This window comes from Pelodiscus sinensis, chromosome 5, assembly GCF_052426305.1.
Source record: "Pelodiscus sinensis isolate ZL-2025 chromosome 5, ASM5242630v1, whole genome shotgun sequence".
In the NCBI taxonomy this organism is placed as follows: domain Eukaryota; kingdom Metazoa; phylum Chordata; order Testudines; family Trionychidae; genus Pelodiscus; species Pelodiscus sinensis.
Window position 1 is genome coordinate 73,307,657 of NC_143056.1, and position 19,847 is coordinate 73,327,503.

Below are 19,847 nucleotides of genomic sequence, written 5' to 3' on the forward strand. Positions count from 1 at the left end.
CAGTATGTTGCACTCACTGCTCCGTTCAATCACAAAAATGACCAAAGTATTGGATTCTCCATACTTAACATGCTACACCTAATTTGTTCACAGATTAATAAAATTGTAAATGAATTTACTAAAATGTGAACACTACCATTTTTTCCAATATAGTATACCTTGTCAATGTTAATTACAAGCAATCCAAATTCTTAGGAAAATCTCTTTAATAGAATGCATCTTTGTTATAACATAGTTAACATTCAACATTTTAAAATAAGTTATTTTGTACTGTATATATAGTCTATAAAATGTCTTTCTAGGGCATCAAGGTCTGCATTAAGATACATTACATTTGTCTAGATCCTGTCACACATCATTTATCATGTATAGTAAGTAACTGCCATACAATTATTTTTTTTACTATTGCCTCACAATAAACCATGCAGCCTTGTACATAAAGGAAAAATGTTTGTTTGAAATCTGTGTTTTAATCTTGCAAACATGTATAAACAATGAAATGAAACATTTTCAAAGAACTTTCTAAATCACCACACACAAGTTTTCTGAATAATTTTTTAGCCTACCTGAGAGACTCTGCCATCCGCCTTAAGTCTTCATTTTGTTGTTTTAAACGTTCAAGTTTTGCAAGTATCTTGGATAGTTCACGACTGGAATGATCTGGGTGTTCATTATCTCGTACCAAGTGTCCACCTATATAAAATAGCAAGGTCCCCCAGGCAAAGAGGATGAGCATAATCCAACGCCAGGAACCAGTCCATGGCCGCATTTTCAGATGCTCAGTTCACTTAGCTCACAAAATAAACATTGTAATTCCTTAGTCAGCACAAAGATGGACAACTTCTGCTCTGCTGTTTCACCACATTATGCGTAACACAAATTATAATGTGTTAGTCCAACGCAATTCTTTAAGAGAAATCCTTATGATGATGTATGTAGAATACTTTATGTATCACACATTTCTTGGTTTTATATTCTGTAAAAAGAATAAAAACAAGTATAATTAAGTAAGAGGATTGATAAATAATGGAATATATTGGATGGCAATTAAAATAAATGTCCATGCAAGAAAATTGACAGATAATATAAACACTGTTTCATCAACTAGGGAAAGAAAACCTTTTAAGTTTTCACAGTAAATCACCTGTGTTTACTACAAAATAATGTGAAATATCATCAGCTCTTCCAAATAATAATGCTCACTAATTTGTACAATGCCCTTTCACACATCACAAAAGGTTAAGTCATTGATTCATCAATAAATCAGATTAGACATTCTGCAGAAAATTTAGTACTTAAATGGAAACATAAGCATGGCTATTATACAAATTATACTTTTTTTGTCTTCTATCCTTTTTCACTTGTATGAACTTTCACTTCTAGCTATCGTTATTGTACCACAAATCTGTATTTCTCACTAAACTGCAACACTATCCTGCTTCATTATTAGGTCTTCCAATACTATAATTTCTACAAAGAAACACTGGACTTTCAAATGACAGAAAAAAGAAGGACTTCAAATAAATTAACACCTTATAGTTAAGCACAGAAAGAAAACTCATAGGGTTCAAGTAGAAAAAAAGAAAAGAAAATCAATTAAGTTTTTGAACAATGGAAAGAATGCACAAATATTTCATGTAATTCTAAAACAAATGCAATGATGCATACTAGAGATGTTAAAGACTAGTCGATTTCCCCTCCCCGCCCCCCGGTGCCTCTATCACATAGCGACAGCAAAGCGGGGCGGGGGAGAAGGGGTATTAGAAAGCAGCAATGCCACACAGCTGACCCTGGGCTCAGCTGTACAGTGCTATGCATGTGGAGCCCAGGCTCAGCTGGGGAATCCCCAGCTCACCATGAACTCTGAGGAAATGGTGCGCAGAACCTGTGGTCAGCTAGGGAGTCCCCAGCTGATCCCAGTCTCTACATGCGCAGTGCCGAACAGCTGATCCCCGGCTCAGATGTGTGGCGCTGCCCCTTTAAACACCACCTCGGCTTTTCAAAGCTTATGAAGCCAGTTCAAATTGTGAAAACTCGTGTTTAAGTACAGAGAAGTTATATTTAACAGTTATATACACAACTGTGTTTAGACCAACTTAAAAGAAAGTACTACTATTTGGCAAACAAAACCAAAACAATTTTATCCAAAGTGACCTTTTAAAAACATCTCAGCTCAATTTTCTGCTTAGCAAAAGCACATCACTTCCTGGTCTAACAATTTCCTTTATCTCACTACATCCAGCATTGATATTTTAAATATGAACTGAGAAGTCACCCAGTCACCCAACCCTGCCTCCCCATCTTACTCTTTCTTCCTTGTTTGCAACTGAGTATTTGTGCCAATTATCAGGCATCAGTTCTTGCTATGAAGTTGGGAATTTTCAAGTCTGCAAATCTTCCATCTAAACAAAACCCCTCTGAAACATTCCTTTGACTAATCTCTTTTTTTAACCTTCCTTTGATGACAGCCTCCTTGCAGCTCGACCAACTTCAAGAGAAAAGTCACCATTAAAGTTGAGAGGAATGCTTTTCCTACCATGCAACAACCTACATACTGGTCCAGTTACAAAGGATATGTTGGCAGCACTGGCTTCCAGATTCATGAAATTCAAAATAACGCGCAAGTTACTGTCATCAAAGGTTGACAAAGCTTTCTTACCTTTTATGAAAGGTGTGGCACAAAACCATCTCACTACATTTCAGACAACTGGCATATGGCAGATCAAAACACACAGAATTAACAGTAGTTAACAACTAAATAGCACTTAAGTGGAAAAAAAAGCTTTCCAGTCACCCTCTCAGTCTTTCTATCTAAGGCGTCTTTGATTAAAAAAAAAAGAACACCCCACCATGGGCAAATGAGTTTTCTTTGAACAAGACAGTACTGCAGAATTGCACATTAGGTGCCCATACTTTTCTACACATTTCTAAGGTAGCTTTACACATATGTATTTTGTTCTGTCATGGCAAAAAGCAAATTTCATTTGGTGATACATAGGCTGCTTCCACGATATCTTGGTTATTTCTCCTGAGGAACAGTGAAACTATACAGACTAGTTTCTGTTCTGATCCTTCAAACCTCAGAGCTCAAAGACCTTCCTAATGCAGTCCTGCAATAGTGTATTAATTATTTTTATTACTGTGGTGCCTAGGAGCCTGTGTCATAGACTCCCCCATTGCTCTAAGGTCTGTACAAACACAGAACAAAATTAAACAATTTGAAATGAAAAGAAAATGAAAAATCATCAGCCTAATAATGATCAGTCATAATTTAAAATGATATGGCCAAATTGGAGAAATGGTCGGAGATAAACAGGATGAAGTTTAATAAAGACAAATGCAAAGTGCTCGACTTAGGAACAATCAGTTTCATACAATTGAGAGGCGATAGTGTGGGAACAGACTATGAAGACAGAGTCTGATGCCACACTTCCGACTGAGTACACCATCACTTAATTCTCCTCCTCAGAAGTGTACCTTCTGAAGGCATGTGTTCACAGCAACAAAAGATATGTTCTTAATTCATGTTATACAACACTTTATACATGCTATATAACCCTAACTCAGATTAAAACAACAACAACGAAGATACAGAAACTTGTCTTTGAACTCAAGTTAGCAGCTTGAGTTCAAGTCTATAGGGCAGCCTCAGTTTGAACTTGAGCTGCTAACTTCAGTTCAAAGTTGAGCAGCTGCATCTTCACTATTGGTCTTAACTCAAGTTTGCTAACATGATTAATTAACACAAGTTAAAAACACGAGGGATCTGTGTGATTAGGGGTAGGATGTTTTTGTTTGCAGTATGGACATACCCTACAGAAAGCTGGCTGTCAAACAAAAGAGCAAAGTGTCCAAGGAGCTTGGAGTTTGTACCAGTTAGAGCTTGATTGCCTCAGCTTTTGAAGCTGAAACAAATACATCTCTTTCAACTGTCAAGAAGTTTTGACAGAAAGCTGGGCAATTTTTTTCTTTATGGAGGAGCAAAAGGAATCTGGAAAAACTTGAGAATCCATGAAAAAACATGTTAACAGAGTTAATGGCTGCTGTGATCAAGGCCATGGACCAAAAGGTGCTGAAAACCATAGCTTCTTCTGGCTTCAAACTTATAATAAGAGGAAGCTGCATACCAAATTTGGTGGTTCTAGCTCTTACCCATTTAGGAGGAATTCTTGAACAAATGGACACTCAGACGGACAGACAGGCAAGCAAACAGAGACAGACAGATGCATATTTCTAAAGTATATAAAATGAAGTGGAGAAGAGGCACAAGACTAGAGAGCAACACAATCTTTTTGTAGCTTTTACCAAAAATTTGGGCCATGATTATTTTCACTCTGATTCCTCCTATATCACTTTCATCACTTTTTCTGAAAGAGTTAAGACGGCAGGCCTTAATTTTGTTGGTAAATATATTTTTTAACAAGTCCTCAACTTTTCCTCAATATTTGGGAGAGAAGACATTAGATGCAAGTCTAATCAGAAAACTAGGCCACATTTTTCAAAAATAAGAATCTAAAGTTATCTCCTGATTTACAAAAGCTGACTGTAGTGGGGATCAATTGAGCACAAAGCAATTTTGAAATAGCAGGACACCTATAACACAGGTGGTAAAAAGTGGATTTAGGTGACTACGGTTATGCTCCTATTTTTGAACATTTTGGCTGAAAATCATCTTGGGTAAAATGTCTGTAAGACACTGTTTTACTTTTTCCTTGTCCTCTGCTAAACAGCTAGAAACTAGAGGGCATGACAGAGATCTTTTAAGCTGAGGTTTTTTTTTTTAATATTTGTGAAGATAGAACTGACATCTCTGCTCTCCCCCTACACTTCCAGGGATCTATGCTTCCATGACTGCTTTTTTGAAAGAATGGGTCATTGGCACAGAAAATACCTTGACGAACTGGCAATTCTTCTCTTTATTCTTGAGGGCAGAGAAGTGTGAAATTCAGGTCTACAAGAAACCTTGTCTTGCGTGCACCACTATTTCTGATGGGGATGCAGCACCCTACTTAAAAGAACTAGAGCTCCACTGAAAAGCTTTCAATATTGGTAGCAACTATTTCAGGAGTCCCAGCTAACTGAAATGGAGGTAGCATAATACAGCTTAAATGCTGAAACTATGGAAGGAACTGTCCTAGGCAGATCCCTTGCAGCAAATACAGAGAACGGTGCTATTTCCTGCATTGACTCTTTCATTCTACCTCCAGAGGATTTAGCAGAAAGATGACCTAGACTTTGTTCTTTGTGAGCCTTATGCATGAAGAAACTGACACAAGGACAACTGGGTACACAAATAACCCTTGCTTGATCCACAAAAAAAATAAGCATGGCTTTCAGGTTTGTCATAATTCCTGTGCCATGTCACTGTGCACACGGAGAGAAAAACTGTACTAAATACAGAAAAAAGTTTAAAACCATGTTATGAAAACAGTCGCTAATCAGCAATGCTAATGCTAAAACTAGAGTAAAACTACAACTGTACAAAACAGAACTAGACTAGAAAAACATCATTTCTGGAAAAAGCAGTTTTCCACATCTACAGCTAATTGTGCAAGAGAAAAGCCTTTAAAAAATCCTTACTATGATACTAATACCACTTTAGATTTTTTTAAACTGAATTTTAAAATCTAGTTTATTATTGAACTTGGAACTTAGGCCAGTCAGTTTCAAGCCAATTTAATTTTCAGATGTTCGTGTACTACCACAATTCCACAGAGAAACATTTATTTATTTGCAAAAGCGACAAGGAGTCCTGTGGTACCTTAGAGACTACCAGATTTATTGGAACATACGCTTTCGTGGGCAAAGACCCACTTCATCAGATGCATGTAGTGGAAATTCCAGAGGCACGTATAAATATACAGGCATAAGAAAAGAGTACACCAATCAAGAGTAAGGCTAGAGATAATGATTCAGTCAGGGAGGATGAGGCCTACTTCTAGCAGCTGATGTGGAAGTGTGAACACCAAGAGAGTAGAAACTGCTTTTGTAGTTGGCTAGCCATTCACAATCTTTGTTTAATCCTAAACTGATAGTGTCAAATTTGCAGATGAACTGTAGCTCAACAGTTTCTCTTTGAAGTCTGTTCTTGAAGTTTTTTTGTTGCAGGATGGCTACCTTTAAATCTGCTACTGTGTGTCCAGGGAGACTGAAGCGTTCTCCCACAGGTTTTTTGTATATTACCATTCCTGATTTATGTTCATTTATTCTTTTACGTAGGGACTGTCCAGTTTGGCCGATGTATATAGCAGAGGGGCATTGCTAGCACATGATGGCATATATTACATTGGTAAATGTGCAGGTGAATGAACCCGTGATGTTGCAATTGATCTGGTTAGGTCCTGTGATGGTGTCGCTGGTGTAGATATTTATTTATTTATTTATTACAAAATTACAGTTGAAGCAGTTTTTTTATTTCAATTAAAACATTTATATTTCTTTCTAGTTTAGTAAGAATTCTCCTTTTATAAAGAAATTCTGACCTAAATGTGACTTGACAGCAGGCTTTAAGTTTCAAGTTGGGACTCTTAACTTTGCCTCCTTACCTCCGCTGCAAATATCCATTGCAAGAGGACTTTTCATTATATGAACTCACAACAGAATATATGCACTAATTCAAAATGTTTCACATATGTATCTGATTAGAGTACAATTAAATTATATTGGAAAAAATGACCCCTAAAGCACTTTCACTAGTTAATGAAAATTATCCAATTTACTGTGGAATTTGCTTTATCATCACAGAGAAGAAAAAGGCTAGCCAGAAACCCAGGGAAAAGACTAATCTTTAATGACTCTGATGTCAGAGACAAGAAAAGAATTATCACGGCTCCAAAGCAAGATGAAATGTCAAAGTTAAGGAACACACACTGACAAATGCAACGAAACAATTTTTTTTTAAACTGACACCTCAGTGGCATCTTCTGCAAAATAGAGAGTATCATATCCAGAAAAGGGTAAACTTGAGATTTAAAATGAAAAAGAAAAAAGAATGCAATAAGAGACGACTCCAACAAAAAAGTCAGTGGATAAGAACTATTTTCACAAGTCCTGATTCAAATCAGCCATGTCTGATTATAATATCCACATGTTAAGTCAAATAGGAGTCCTATCTGTTTGGGAACAGCTCCTTTCAAAATGCCCTTAGAGCTTTTCTTCTTATCTTACTGGTGAGTATCGCCAAAGAATAAGAAAAAAGCATACTGTATCACAAAAATAATATATTGTAACATAGCAATATACCTGAAACGGTTATCTTCTATTTTGATAGTTGCTGCTACAAACAAAACATTAACATTATCTATACTTAGTTTCTTAGATTGAGGCTCACATGTATTATTTTTAAAGGGCACCAGTTACACACGCATGTTCTCCCAAAAGCTTTAATGTTGCTGTAACAGGCACCCAGGTGTAATTAGACATCTTCAATATTAGCAACCTGATTTCAGGCAATATTAGGTATCTGATTCACACCTGTGTAAAGCTGAATCTAACGTAATACTATTCCAATTTTAAAACACTATCTTTGGACAGCGGCGAGGAATCCTATGGCACCTTATAGACTAACAGAAGTGTTGGAGCATAAGCTTTCGTGGGCAAAGACCCACTTCGTCAGATGCATGTCATCTGTGGGTCTTTGCCCATGAAAGCTTATGCTCCAACACTTTGGTTAGTCTATAAGGTGCCACAGGACTCCTTGCAGCTTTTACAGATTCAGACTAACACGGCTACCCCTCTGATACTATCTTTGGCAACCAACTTTACACATCTCCCAGTTGGACATTTCTATAATTCTATTATATTGATTTCTTAAAGGAAAGAATGCCCCTACCGAATTCCAGCTCTACGAGTCATTATATAAGAATATCAACCTTGAATTTTTTTAAAAAAGTAAGTTTCTAGCTCTCATGGTTATGGAAAAAAGCTAAATGCAGAAGATTTTAAAAAAGAAAGCAAATGAAAATATTAAATGTATTATTTTTAAACTCATTTTTAAGCCAGTCATGGTTTTGGGGCACAGAGTCACAATTTTTGCAACATCCTCTCTTCTCCTTGGAAACAATGCAAGGTTGCAGACCTATTAAGCTCACATGAATGCAAGACTGTAAAATAAGAGTCCAATGTAATACCAAATGAGCAAACAGGAAAAGTAAGAGTATTAGGAAAACCTTAACTGTAGTTTTCCTGTTGCTTCTGCAATTAAAATCTCACAAAGACCAATTGAACTTTTAGATATGTGGGTTGGGAGCCTAAATGCTGTGTCAGTCACAACTAGCGTGCCTATAAGGCCATCCTGGAGATTGTATGGCCCTACACGATCACAGCTTTGAACTGTTATTTCTTTGCCTCAGGAATGTCTGAAATAAAATAATTTCGTTAGGAATAATTCAAATGGTTATATTTGCTTAGTAGTGCTGTGTAATTTGCAACTTGGAAGTGCTGTGTTGACGACATACAGACTTGCCATCCGAAGAGATCCAGCCTTTTGCTGTCAAGATCAAATGGAGTGGATCTCAAGTGCTGCTGTTTAGCCTTTTGGTGTGCTGCCTCCACCACCAAAGAATTAGGTGCAGGATGTGCAAAAAGAAACTCTGATGCTTTGGGAGGAAAACGTAATATTTCCTGTCAACATGCTTGCATGTTGGGGTGGCAGTTGCTGGTGTCTGCCAGATAGCTTTTGCTGGTTCCATGATGGCTGAGTTAATCCATCAAGCTATGTTCAAAGTTGTAGGAATTAGTAAAATAGCTATCAATTTATGCTGGTTCTCTGACACTTCCTGTTTAGGAATACTGAGTTCCACAGATATACATTTTAAAAGGTATTGGAAATGTGAAAAATTATCTGCCATAGTGGGAGGAGGAGGCATCATGGCTTCATCTGGGGAAGACGATTTGTTAATGTCAGGTGATGTGTTCAGTGAGGGGTCAGACTGGTCCCCTTGTATTGCACATTGCTATTAAGGGGCTGGGGACTGTTGAGGAAAGTGTTGAGGCACTTAAACACATTTGCGTGATTGATGATATTTATAGCAAGGCTGCCACGGACTCTAGTACTGCCATTGTGGGTAAGACATGGGAGGTGGTACCCATGGGTTGTTATACCAAGGTGGCATGTCCCAGTGTCTGGAGCATGGGGGGAATGGGTACTGGCTGAGTACACAAAAAAATCCATCAGCAGGGGGCTGTTAGGTGAGAACATCCCATCTAGTGACCTCATCAGAGTCACTAGAAAATCTTCCTGGTGATACATCCAATCTCAGTGCCAAGGAACCAGAAAAATGTCAGTGCCGAGAAAGGGTAAACTGAAAGGTGAGGAGACAGGAGGTCTCGATGTTGTTTATACTGCTGTGCTGGCATAGACAGTGCCATGGCTGGCTGCACCCCATGCTACCTGTGGTACCGTGTGATGTCTTGGCACAGAGCAGCCAGGCAAAATGGTAGGTGCTGTGGGTTAGTGCCTAAAGCGATGCCAGAAACTGTGCTCGGCACTGGATGCAGTTGCCATTCTGACAATGAAACACCAGTGCTAGTAGTTGCAGCACCTCTCAAGGCAGGCAACTTGAAGCCTGTGGCCTTGGAATGGGGTTTTGCATTTCCCATTTTCATCATGGTGCTGGACATGCTCGGTATATCATAAGGACTCAGACACGGTACCAGATTCGCTCTCGGCACCATGCGCGCCAGAGATGAGCATTTAGATGCTGGGGCCTCTTGAGGCAATGAGAAGGTGCATTTCTTTGAAGATTTTTTTGTCCTTTTGTGCCTGGCGCTTATCAGATTGTAGGCCCAGATCTGAGGTTGGCCAATTATTTTTCAAGTAAAATCAGTTTGAAGGATTAGTCTCTGTCAGGCTGTGCTCTTGCTTTCGGATAAGCACAGGTGAGGGCATTTCTGTGAGATGTGAACCTTGCCAAGGCAGCAAACATATTTGGCATGTCCATCCATCATAGGAATATGGTCCTTACACGAAGAACAGCACTTAAAACCCAAAGAGCCAGGCATGGCACTTACTAAGACTAATGATCTATGGGTAAAAAAAAAACTTGGAGGAAAGAGTTGTTTGAAGGTTTTTTTTTGGGGGGGGGTAAGTAACAGCTAATGAAGGGAATAACTCACGAACTAACAAGAGGTAACAACTGGGGAAAAACTGGTTTACTTATCTAAAATGCAGAACAAGGTTGGGAACACTGCCAAGCTCCATCTGTGACCAGAGGCGGTAGAGAAGGAACTGGGAGTAGGGGGACTCGTGCTCAATGCCTATGCAGTAGGAACACAAGGCTTGAGGCACACACAAGCGTGGTCCCAGAGACATTGCTTTGAAGACTCTGGAGAAAAGGTTCGGTGGCAGCACACTGCTGTAATGTGCAGCACCCACAGGGACATCTCTCTCGAAGAACTGGTTATTAGTTTTATTTAACAGAAAAAGCTTGCCATATTTTCATATCATATATAATTAGCAAGTGTTACAGAAAACTGTAATGTCCTATTGCCATATGATTTAGACAATTCCACAAATAAAAAGAACGGTAGTTTTAATAAAAACATTTATATAACAGCTAAAAAGCTTGAAATTATTTTATAAATATATTTACAGAATTTCTTAATTTCACCCTACGAGGCATAACGGGCAGGTTGATAAAGTGCTTTCAGGTCGACGCGGGAGCGTCCAGACTAGCGCGCTGAGCCGACAAAAAGCTGACCAGCTGTTTGTCGGCTCAGCACGGCAGCCATTTAAATTTAAATGAAACCGTAATTATTTAAATCACGGCTTCAATTCCCTTTGCCGATCAGCCTAATCTACATGGCTCCATCGATGGAGCCATGTAGTTTAGACACACCCTAAGAGTTGTTCCCAAAAATTTTCTCTCTTTTTTAATTTGTTTTACTTAGTTGCTCTGTAATACCTAGCAATCAAGTATGCTTTATCAAGTATATCTTTTTTGTTAAGTTAATAAAAATCACTTTAAGGAGATGATTTCATTCTTGTGTCAAGGAAAGGAACAGAGGCTCTGTGTGTGCATGTGTGTCTGCCTGCCTAAGACAAGCAGTCAGCTACTAGACACAGTATTTTATTTTCTCTTTGTTTTTCAAGCTCTCTTGTGTGAAAAGAGATTGGGGGTACCCCGCAGGAAGAAGTCCAAGTCATTCTTCCTGGGTTGAAGAAGAAAGGGGTAATTCCTTTGTTTCACTTGGTGGTGGCAGCTACCCCCCAAAGTCAGCAAATCTGTGACTCTGGGGAGTTTTTTAAGGAGAGCCTATAGAGGCAAGGTATTTAAGGTCTTTGCAGGCCACCATCTTCTGCACTCGGAGTGCCAGAGTGAGAAGCAGCCCAGACAATGCTGATACTGGATGAGAATAAAAACAACTTCCAGACAGACAGATGTTACAAGAATGGATTCTGACTAATCAAGAGCTGACATAGCAAAATATATAGACTTGAATGGGAGAAAAGTCCTTGGGTCTCATATTGTCAAGCTCAGAGCATTGGTGCGAACGAATAGAATTCTAGCGCCTACATCTCTCACATTTAACTCACCTGGCCAGCGAGTAAATGTGAGCAACAGACTGGTAGCTATAACATCAACAAGAGTGAGTGTGTGTCTGTGTAGATATAACACACTATATGCATATTCCAGAATGATGTAACATTATCAATAAATGTGGTGTTTTGCCTTAACCCCCTGAAAAAGATCCCGTCTAATTCTTTCAAATACAACAGCAGCTAGAGGCATGAGACCTGAGAGGAGACCATGGAACACTCCAAAAATATAGTTATGATAAAACTGAGAAAATGATAATTGACTGATCACAATTTAAACTAAAGAGTTGCCTCTCCTTATGCTTACGGCTGTGCAATCAAAATTAAAGAAGCTAAAAATAATTAAGGGATCTCTTCAAATTACTTTCTTGGACTAGGGAAAAGTCTATATATATAAAGTTGAGAATGTAATTTTTACAGTATAAGAAAACTTTAAATAATACCGTAAATTGATCAAAACTGCTAGATAAAGAACACAGATTTAGAACTGCAGCTTTTACAACAGGGGAAATAATTCATATCCAAAACCAGTCTGTTTCTACAGTGGAAAAATGTTTACTGCTAACTTGAGAACTTTAATAGGAAAATTCAATAGTTGGATATTTAAGGCTTGATCCAAAGCCCTATGAAGTTAAAAGGTGTGTTGCACAGACTTCAATAGGCTTTGGGCCCCTACCTGAGACATCTCTCAGTCTATACAAATAATCTACACTTACAGCACTGCAGCAGCATAGCTGCACCAGTGCCAAAGATGCTACTAAGGCCAACAGGTGAGCTTCTGCCACTGGAATAGATACTACACCTCCCTGAGAGGGGATAGCCCTCTCACTGAGATAGCACTGACTGCAGCAAAGGTTAGGTGACTAAACAACATTGCTCAGGAGTATGGATTTACTGACAGAAGTTTATAGTGTGGATCAGGACTAAGTGTTTTCCCATAATAAAATAACTAGATATGTTGCGCCACCCCTCCGCAAGAGCATTAGTGTTTTTCCTAAATGGCCTGTGTCCTTTAGCTACATATAAAATAACTAAGAACGTCTACATATCAAAAAACAGTTCACATCAGCGTGTGGGCTTTTCAAATATACCTCATATGCACGCTAAGGAGAAAAAAGAAGCTGAAAAATTAAAACATTAATCACTATAACCACCAGCCTATTTAGAAACAATGTAGAAAAAGTAGGGATTTATTACTCTCTCTTTTGTCACACAAAGTGAAATTCACTCAGTATACAGGACCAGCACAAGAACACTGCAAGACTTGAATCCTATTTAAGCCTCAAGAATGAATTAAAATACACTTGAAATCTCTTTAATCCAACCCTGGGAAATAGGGTATGACATATTAAAGATTTTTCTGGGCCAGGGAGGGAGCCTTGGGGTGAAGTTCTTACCTGCCGCCCCATTCCTGGGGCACACGTGGATCCACTGTCCCTGCTGCTCCCAAGCACTGCCCCCTGCCGCTATGGGGAAAAGCCTCAGAAGGAGAAAGGGAAGTCCTGAGCCAGCAATAAACAAAAATAATTAGAAACATTAAATAATGGACTCAAAAAATTAAATGGGTTTAAAAACCTTGTGATTTTGTAGCAAGTGACATATTCAAAAATATTTAGAGTATGTTTTCATATTTTGGTTTATGACACCTCTTTGAGAACCAATTCCAAGCTATAAATTAGTGTTAATTATCTATATTCTCATTGGACTAGTACATTTTCTTAGTAAAGTGAAATCTTGCCTCACCAATCTATTGGAATACTATGAAGCTGTCAACAAACAAGTGGACAGGTGTGATCTAGTTGGTATAATGTACTTAGGACTTTCATAATAGATTTGGACTACATCAAAGGCCCTAAGCAAACTAAGCACTCCTGGGATAAGACAGAAGGTACTCTCATGGGTCAGTAATTGGGTAAAAATGGGAATCAAGGGCAAGTACAAGTAGTCTGGTTTTACAATGTAAGAGGTAAATAGCAGTGTCCTCCAAGGACCTATACTGGAATCTGGTACTGTTCAACGTACTCATAGGATCTGAAAAAAGGGGATGAATAGTGAAGAGATTGCAGAGTATGTTGGCTAGCATTGTTACCTACCAGCCCTGTGCTTTTGGGAGCCAGGGAGTGACATTCATGGAAAACCATCCTCCCCTCCCCCTCTTAGCCTTTGCTGGAATCAGACAAAGCAATGAAAAGGCTGGGGAAGACACACCTACACTGCTTCAGACAAAGGTAACACCCCAGACAAAGGTAACAATTAAGGAAACACCCCAGCCTCATTTGCATTAAAGATGGAACAGAGGGACATCTCATTAGCATACCGAATGGAGAGCAGCTCTTCCAAGGCAAGAACCGCAGTGAACTATAGGACACTGAAAGCAGAGAAGCACTGCCTGATGGGAAATCCCTGCTCCAGATGCTAATGAACCTAGGCCTGCTCACACCCAAATTAGTCATTATCAGACCAATTCTAGTAACGATCCTATTGACATCTAAAATACCGAAACTGCCTAGTTGCATTGTGAGCTCGTTCAAGGAACCCATAACCAGGGGTGATCAGTCTCTATTGTCTCTCCTCTTTCTCTTTGAACTATCCCTATAAAAACGCCTATCTTTGCCCCAAGAAAAACTGTTCTGATACCTGACTTAAACTGCATCAGTTCCATTGAGACTTCTTCATCTCCTGTGTGATCGTGCTGGGGGCTCTGTTCTGCTTGTCTCCTGCCCTCTGGACCCCCCGGCTACCATCATCACCTGGGAACCCCGATCAGTGGAAGCTCCATGGAGTGGTGAGGTCTCTCTCTCTCTTTCTCTCATCAACTATCTCTCTAAGCATAGCCTCCTGACCCTGCCCTATGTACACTGTTATATGGTTACCTAACATTTGTAATCAGTTTCAATTTAGATTTAATATTGTAATTGTTAGATTTAATATTGTAACTTTTTGATATCTATTCACTACTCAGAAATAAATAACGTTCATTGTTAAGCTGGTTGCTTCTCTCTCTTTCTTTCTCTTTTGCTCACTCTTCCTGAAGGGGTGTTGTTTTGGCTTCCCCATTCACTCTGCAACAACGCTTCTTGTACCCAAGCAAAAGATCCCTGTAGTGCCCAAAATCCTGTGGGGTTTGCTCATTGTGTGGTTTACCAGTGAATGATTGTGGTGTGAAAGTGGGGATAGGGGGTGCTGAACCTGGGGACTTATGAGGATGGCAGCTTAAAGTGCTGTTTAATCCAGCCCACGGAGTCCAAAGGCACATGAGGGTGCAGTGTGGCATTGCTGTGAAACCCAGCCAGCTGAGTCCAGGGACATATGAGGGGGTCAGCTTGTGAGTGCTGAGTACCCAGTCCTCTCAGAAGTGCTCTGATTAGTGGGTGTGAGTGTCTGTGTGTGTTGCCAAGGTAGTAAGAACCCCATCCTGAGGAACCTAGTTCCTGCAGGAGAGCTCCAGTGGGAGGGGGAATTGGCAGCAGGGAGAATTCAGCTCCATATGAGAGCACAAGTAAGCACCAACAGCACACTGACAGAATTGTTAACCTTCCCCCAGTCCCATAAAGGTAACCCTGATAAATGAGCATACCCCAGAGTATTGGGCAAATCTGGTAACAGCATATAATTATGTATCATATTACTAATATGGTGTGGATAATACATAGTATATATGTATGTAATGCATTAGGCCAGCAGTGCCCAAACTTTAAAAGGTCATACCCTCCCCCCTCAGAGTTGGGGCTATAAGAGGGGCTGCAGCTGGGGGACAGGATGTGACAGGGATAAAGAGGGCTAAAGCTGTGGCCGCAGCTGGGGTTGGGCCTTGGGCCAGAAACAGGGAGCTGGGGGAGTAGCAGAGCTGCAATCAGCTTATGGTGGGAGCAAGCAGCCAGACTAATGGAAAGGTACAGCTCCACTCCCAGTCTTGCCCCCAGGCTGGGAATAGAGTCATGGCCAGCAGCCAAAGCTGGGGACATGCCTGGGGATATGGAGGGGCTCGGTGATTCCCAAGCCCCACTACCCCCCTTCAGATGCTCCATCACACCCTCTTTTATTAAGCACTAATAAAATTCAGCACAAGGATTGCAATGGTGATATAGCCTAAACTGGCATACTCCGTAATCTCAATCACTTATGTTAAATATCCCATAACAACTTGCATTTGCTGAAGCCAGGATTTGACAAAAGCAGACAAGCAGGGGAGAGGTCCAGGATATGGTAAAGGCATCTCCCTTTGATCTCTTGCCCTGATCTGCTCAAGAGCAGACACAGTCGCATTTGCAGTTGACTGGTGTCACAGCTAAGTCTATGATCAGGAACCCCAACTATCGCAAGATTGGGAGGATGAAGTTGAGACTGAGTTCCCACTCGTGCTGTTCCAAGAAGTGCCTGTTGAATGTGTTCATCGTGATGTTCTGTTGACCTGATATGTACGTTGCAGTTGGAAGTGTGTCATGCTTTGGGCACCAGTTCCAGAATCTGCACATAGTAAAGCTACCCTGCCAGCTGATGTAAAACATAGAGGGTGTATTGTCCATGAGGACATGTATAGTTTTGCCCTGGACGAAAGGAAGGAAGTGTGTACACATTTTGCAGATGGCCCTGAGTTCCAAGATATTGACGTGAAGCCGCATCTCAGATTCAGACCATCTGTCCTGGACTGTCTGCATGTTGCAATGGGTGCCCCAATCCAGTAGCAATGCATTGGAGCAATGAAAAGGTACGCCCTCGAGGAGATTGTATGGGAAGGTCCACCATTCAAGAGATCGGAGGACTAGTCGTGGAAGTGTAAAACATCTTGCAAGGCTGTGGTGTTTGGGAATGTAAACGGTTGTGAACCAAGTCTGTAGGCAACGCATATGTAGTATGGCGACAAAGACAACAAAGGGAGTAGCCACCACGTGCCCAGAATCTGGAGACACATGCATATGGTCATGAAGGAAGTATGTATGACTTCCTTGATAAGGTCACATAGCGTCAGAAACTGCTGTATTAGAAGATAGGCTCTGTCCAACATGGTGTCCATGAATGCCCCAAAAAACTATCTTCGGAGTTGGCTCTAAAGTAGATTTCTGCATATTTATAAGTAGATCCAGGTGAGAGAAGCAGTTCTTGGTGGTACTTGTCATGATTAGTGTTTGCTGACATGAAAAGCCTTTGAGCAAGCAGTTGTCAAGGTAGGGGAATATAATGATGCCCTGCCTCCTGAGGAACACCATGACCACAGCCAGAGTTTTGTAAAATACCCACAAGCCGTGCAATGTCTGAAGGGGAGGACTCGATATTGATAGTGGTCTTCGCCCACCGCAAATCTGAGAAACCTCCTATGTGCAGGGTATATCATTATATGAAAATATGTATCCTGAAGGTCAAGGGCTGAGAACCAGTCTCCCTCGTCTAGTGCAGGTATAATAGTTGCAAGAGTCAAAATTCTGAATTACTTGTTGTGTAAAAAGTTGTTGAGCTTCCTGAAATCTAAAATGGGCCTCCAGCCATCTGTTTTCTTGGTTGTTAGGAAGCAGTCGAAATAAACCCCTCTTCCTTGAAACACTGGAGGACCAGCTCTACTGTCCGTAAGCTGAGTAGTTTTTGTACCTCCACTTGTAGAAGGGGCTGGTGAGAGGGGTCCCTGAAAGGGGAAGGGGATAATTAGGGGATATAGAAATGAAGGGAATTGTGTAGCCAATACTGATGATCTCAAGGACCCATTTGTCCGTAGTGATGAAACCCTACTGGTGACAAAAGAGCCTCAAACGGTGATGCAAAACAGGAGTGTTATGCACTGGATTGGTGAGATGGTTGCTCAGACCCTGAACCACATCTTCAAATTTGCTATTTGGCCATAATACATTGGTGTCAGATGACTGATTGTGTTGTGCCCTCCTTCTGTTGGAGCACTGTTTGGGGCGGTTGTTATATGGCCTCTGCTACTGTCTCTGGTATGAAATATACCTGGGTTTTCTATTAGGTGGAGCGCACATGCCTAAGGTTCTCAGCGTGGTGTGAGAGTCCTTCGCTGAATGTAGGACTTCGTCCATCTTGGCCTCAAAGAGTTGGTTCCTGTTAAAGGGGAGTTCTTCTACCTTAGTCTGTAATTCTCTCGGTGACTCCCGAAGCCCTGCACGTGACTATAGCAGTCGCTGTAGCCCTGGCTGCTGTGTTGGCCATGTCCCTAGATACCTGAAGGGCTGTTTGTGTTATTTTCCTTCATTATGAATTGGAGATGGGGCCTTTTTTGCTTGGGGAGGTCATGGAACAGCTCCTGTAGTCTAGTGTAGTTGTCATGGTCATAGTTAGCCTGGAGAGCGGTGTAATTTGATACTCGGAACTGGAGAGTGGCAGAAAAATAGAGTTTCCTGCCAAAGAGATACAATCACTTGTGCTCCTATTCCTGAGGAGTGACCTTGTACTGAGGCTGTCTGGACCTGTGATGGACAGAGTCCATGACCAATTAATTCAGCTGGAGCGCAGTGCAGCCTCAGCAGGCTGAACACCATGGCCAGCTGGCCATAGGGCTGGCCCCTCTTTGGTCCAGCCCAGCTAAAGCGCGGCGCAGCCTCCACAGGCTGAGCTCCAAGGCCAGCTGGTTGGGTGGATGCCCCTCTTTTCTCCAGCCCAGTTGGAGCACGGTACAGCCTAGCTGGAGCAAAGAGGGGCAGCCACCTGGCCATAATGTTCACCCATCGAGGCTGCACCACACTCCAGCTTGGCTGGGGCAAAGAGGGGCAGTCGCACAACCAACTGGCCGTGGCAGTCAACCCACTGAGGCTGCACCACTCTCTACATGGGCTGAAACAAAGAGGGGCAGCCACGCAGCTTTTCTCCCTTCCATCAGCCATTTAGTTAGTTAATGAGGGGGGGAATAATGAATTAACAAAAACTTCAGGATTAGCAGATGGTAACTCAGTAAAACAGGAAAATGTCCAAAGCCATGAGCCCCATTGTATGTGCACAGAAAATGTCTTTGAAAAAAAGAGCAATGCCCCGTTAGTTGTGTATCTGTATTTGTACTACGACTGTGATCCAGTTCACTGGAGACTACGGTGACCTTGCTTTGGATCAGGCCCTGAAACTGGCAGTTATGACTGCGGCGTTCTTTTTCCATCAATTTAATTATCAGCTTAGTGGAGAAAAATCAATTGATCATTCAGGGCAATGCTTCTCTGATTGCAGGAGAGATGGTTAATTTTGAAACCTATCAAAGTAGATGGTCTGGAGTCAAGTTTCTATTGCCCCTTTTTGCTCCAGCCCAGCTGGAGCATGGTGCAGTGAGGCTGTCCCTGCTGCATCAGCCTCGGTAGTATGAACACCATGGCCAGCTGGGCCACGTGGCGGACTGTGAAGAGAGGACAAAATGTATAAATACTTCATTTAAGATTTACATAGCATAAATTAAAAAACAGAATGTTTATCTACAACATTATCTTAGGGCGTATCTTGGGTTGCACGTAAATTTAAAAAGTGATCTTGGACTGAAAAAGGTTGGTGATCACTATCCTAAAGCATAGGACGGGGGTGGCCAGCTTGTGGCTCTTCTGAAGCTCCTTGCTCAGGCACTGACTCCGGGGCGGCAGCTACAGGTGCCAAATTTCCTGTGCTCATTTCCTTGCTCCTTCCCTCCCCCACAGAGCCTACTGAGTACCATGAAACAGCTGATTGCAGTGGGCAGGAGGTGCAGGGAAGGAAGAGGAGGCGCTGATTGGTGGGGCTGCTGGTGGGCAAAAGATGCTGTAGATGGGAGAGGACACACCTGACGGGGACTGTTCACAAATTACTGTAGCTCTTTGGCAATGTACATTGGTAAACTGTGGCTCCTTCTCAGGCTCAAGTTGGCCACCCCTGGCATAGGGTGTTTATCTGCAGCCAGATTGAAAGAACAGCAGTTGTTAGCTGTAAAGCAGGGAGTCACATACTCACATTCCATCTAAACTGCAATACAATAGTGTCATAACAGGCTGTTTAGAAAGAGATTCCATCCTAATGACACCCACTATTACCAGATAAAGAAACAGATCTCAAGATAATTAAAGAAAACTTAGTTTGACAGTATTTCCTCTGGCAAATTCCTTCTGTATGATCTCTGTCTTGTTTTTAATTGTTTCTATGGGCAATATAATTGATTTTGCTAGGTTTAAATCAACTAAGGTAGCAGGGTTATGATTGGTTAGGTAATTCTGTAACTTAAGTGTGTTACAATTGGTTAGTAAAATTTTAGTAAAATAATTGGTTGTGGTATATATCTCAGCAGGACACAAAAAATGAAATAAAAGCAAGAGAGCCTATAAGGTATCAAGAATGTGGGTACAGAATAATGTACAAA

The 19,847-nt window shown here is 41.1% G+C and overlaps 1 protein-coding gene across 5 annotated transcripts in view; it reads right to left on the reverse strand.

The window, feature by feature from the left end:
• Positions 1-19,847, reverse strand: part of FUT8 (fucosyltransferase 8) — a 172,570-nt gene that overhangs the window by 121,451 nt on the left and 31,272 nt on the right. For 3 of the 5 annotated variants that reach the window (XM_075927433.2, XM_075927431.2, XM_075927432.2), the window contains one exon: positions 567-976. In XM_075927433.2, the coding sequence (XP_075783548.2) occupies positions 567-769 (203 nt within the window). In that variant the 5' untranslated portion in view covers positions 770-976. Of the gene's footprint in view, positions 1-566; positions 977-12,936; positions 13,042-19,847 lie in introns of all 5 variants that reach the window. The other 2 variants (XM_075927429.2, XM_075927430.2) reach the window with 1 other exon arrangement.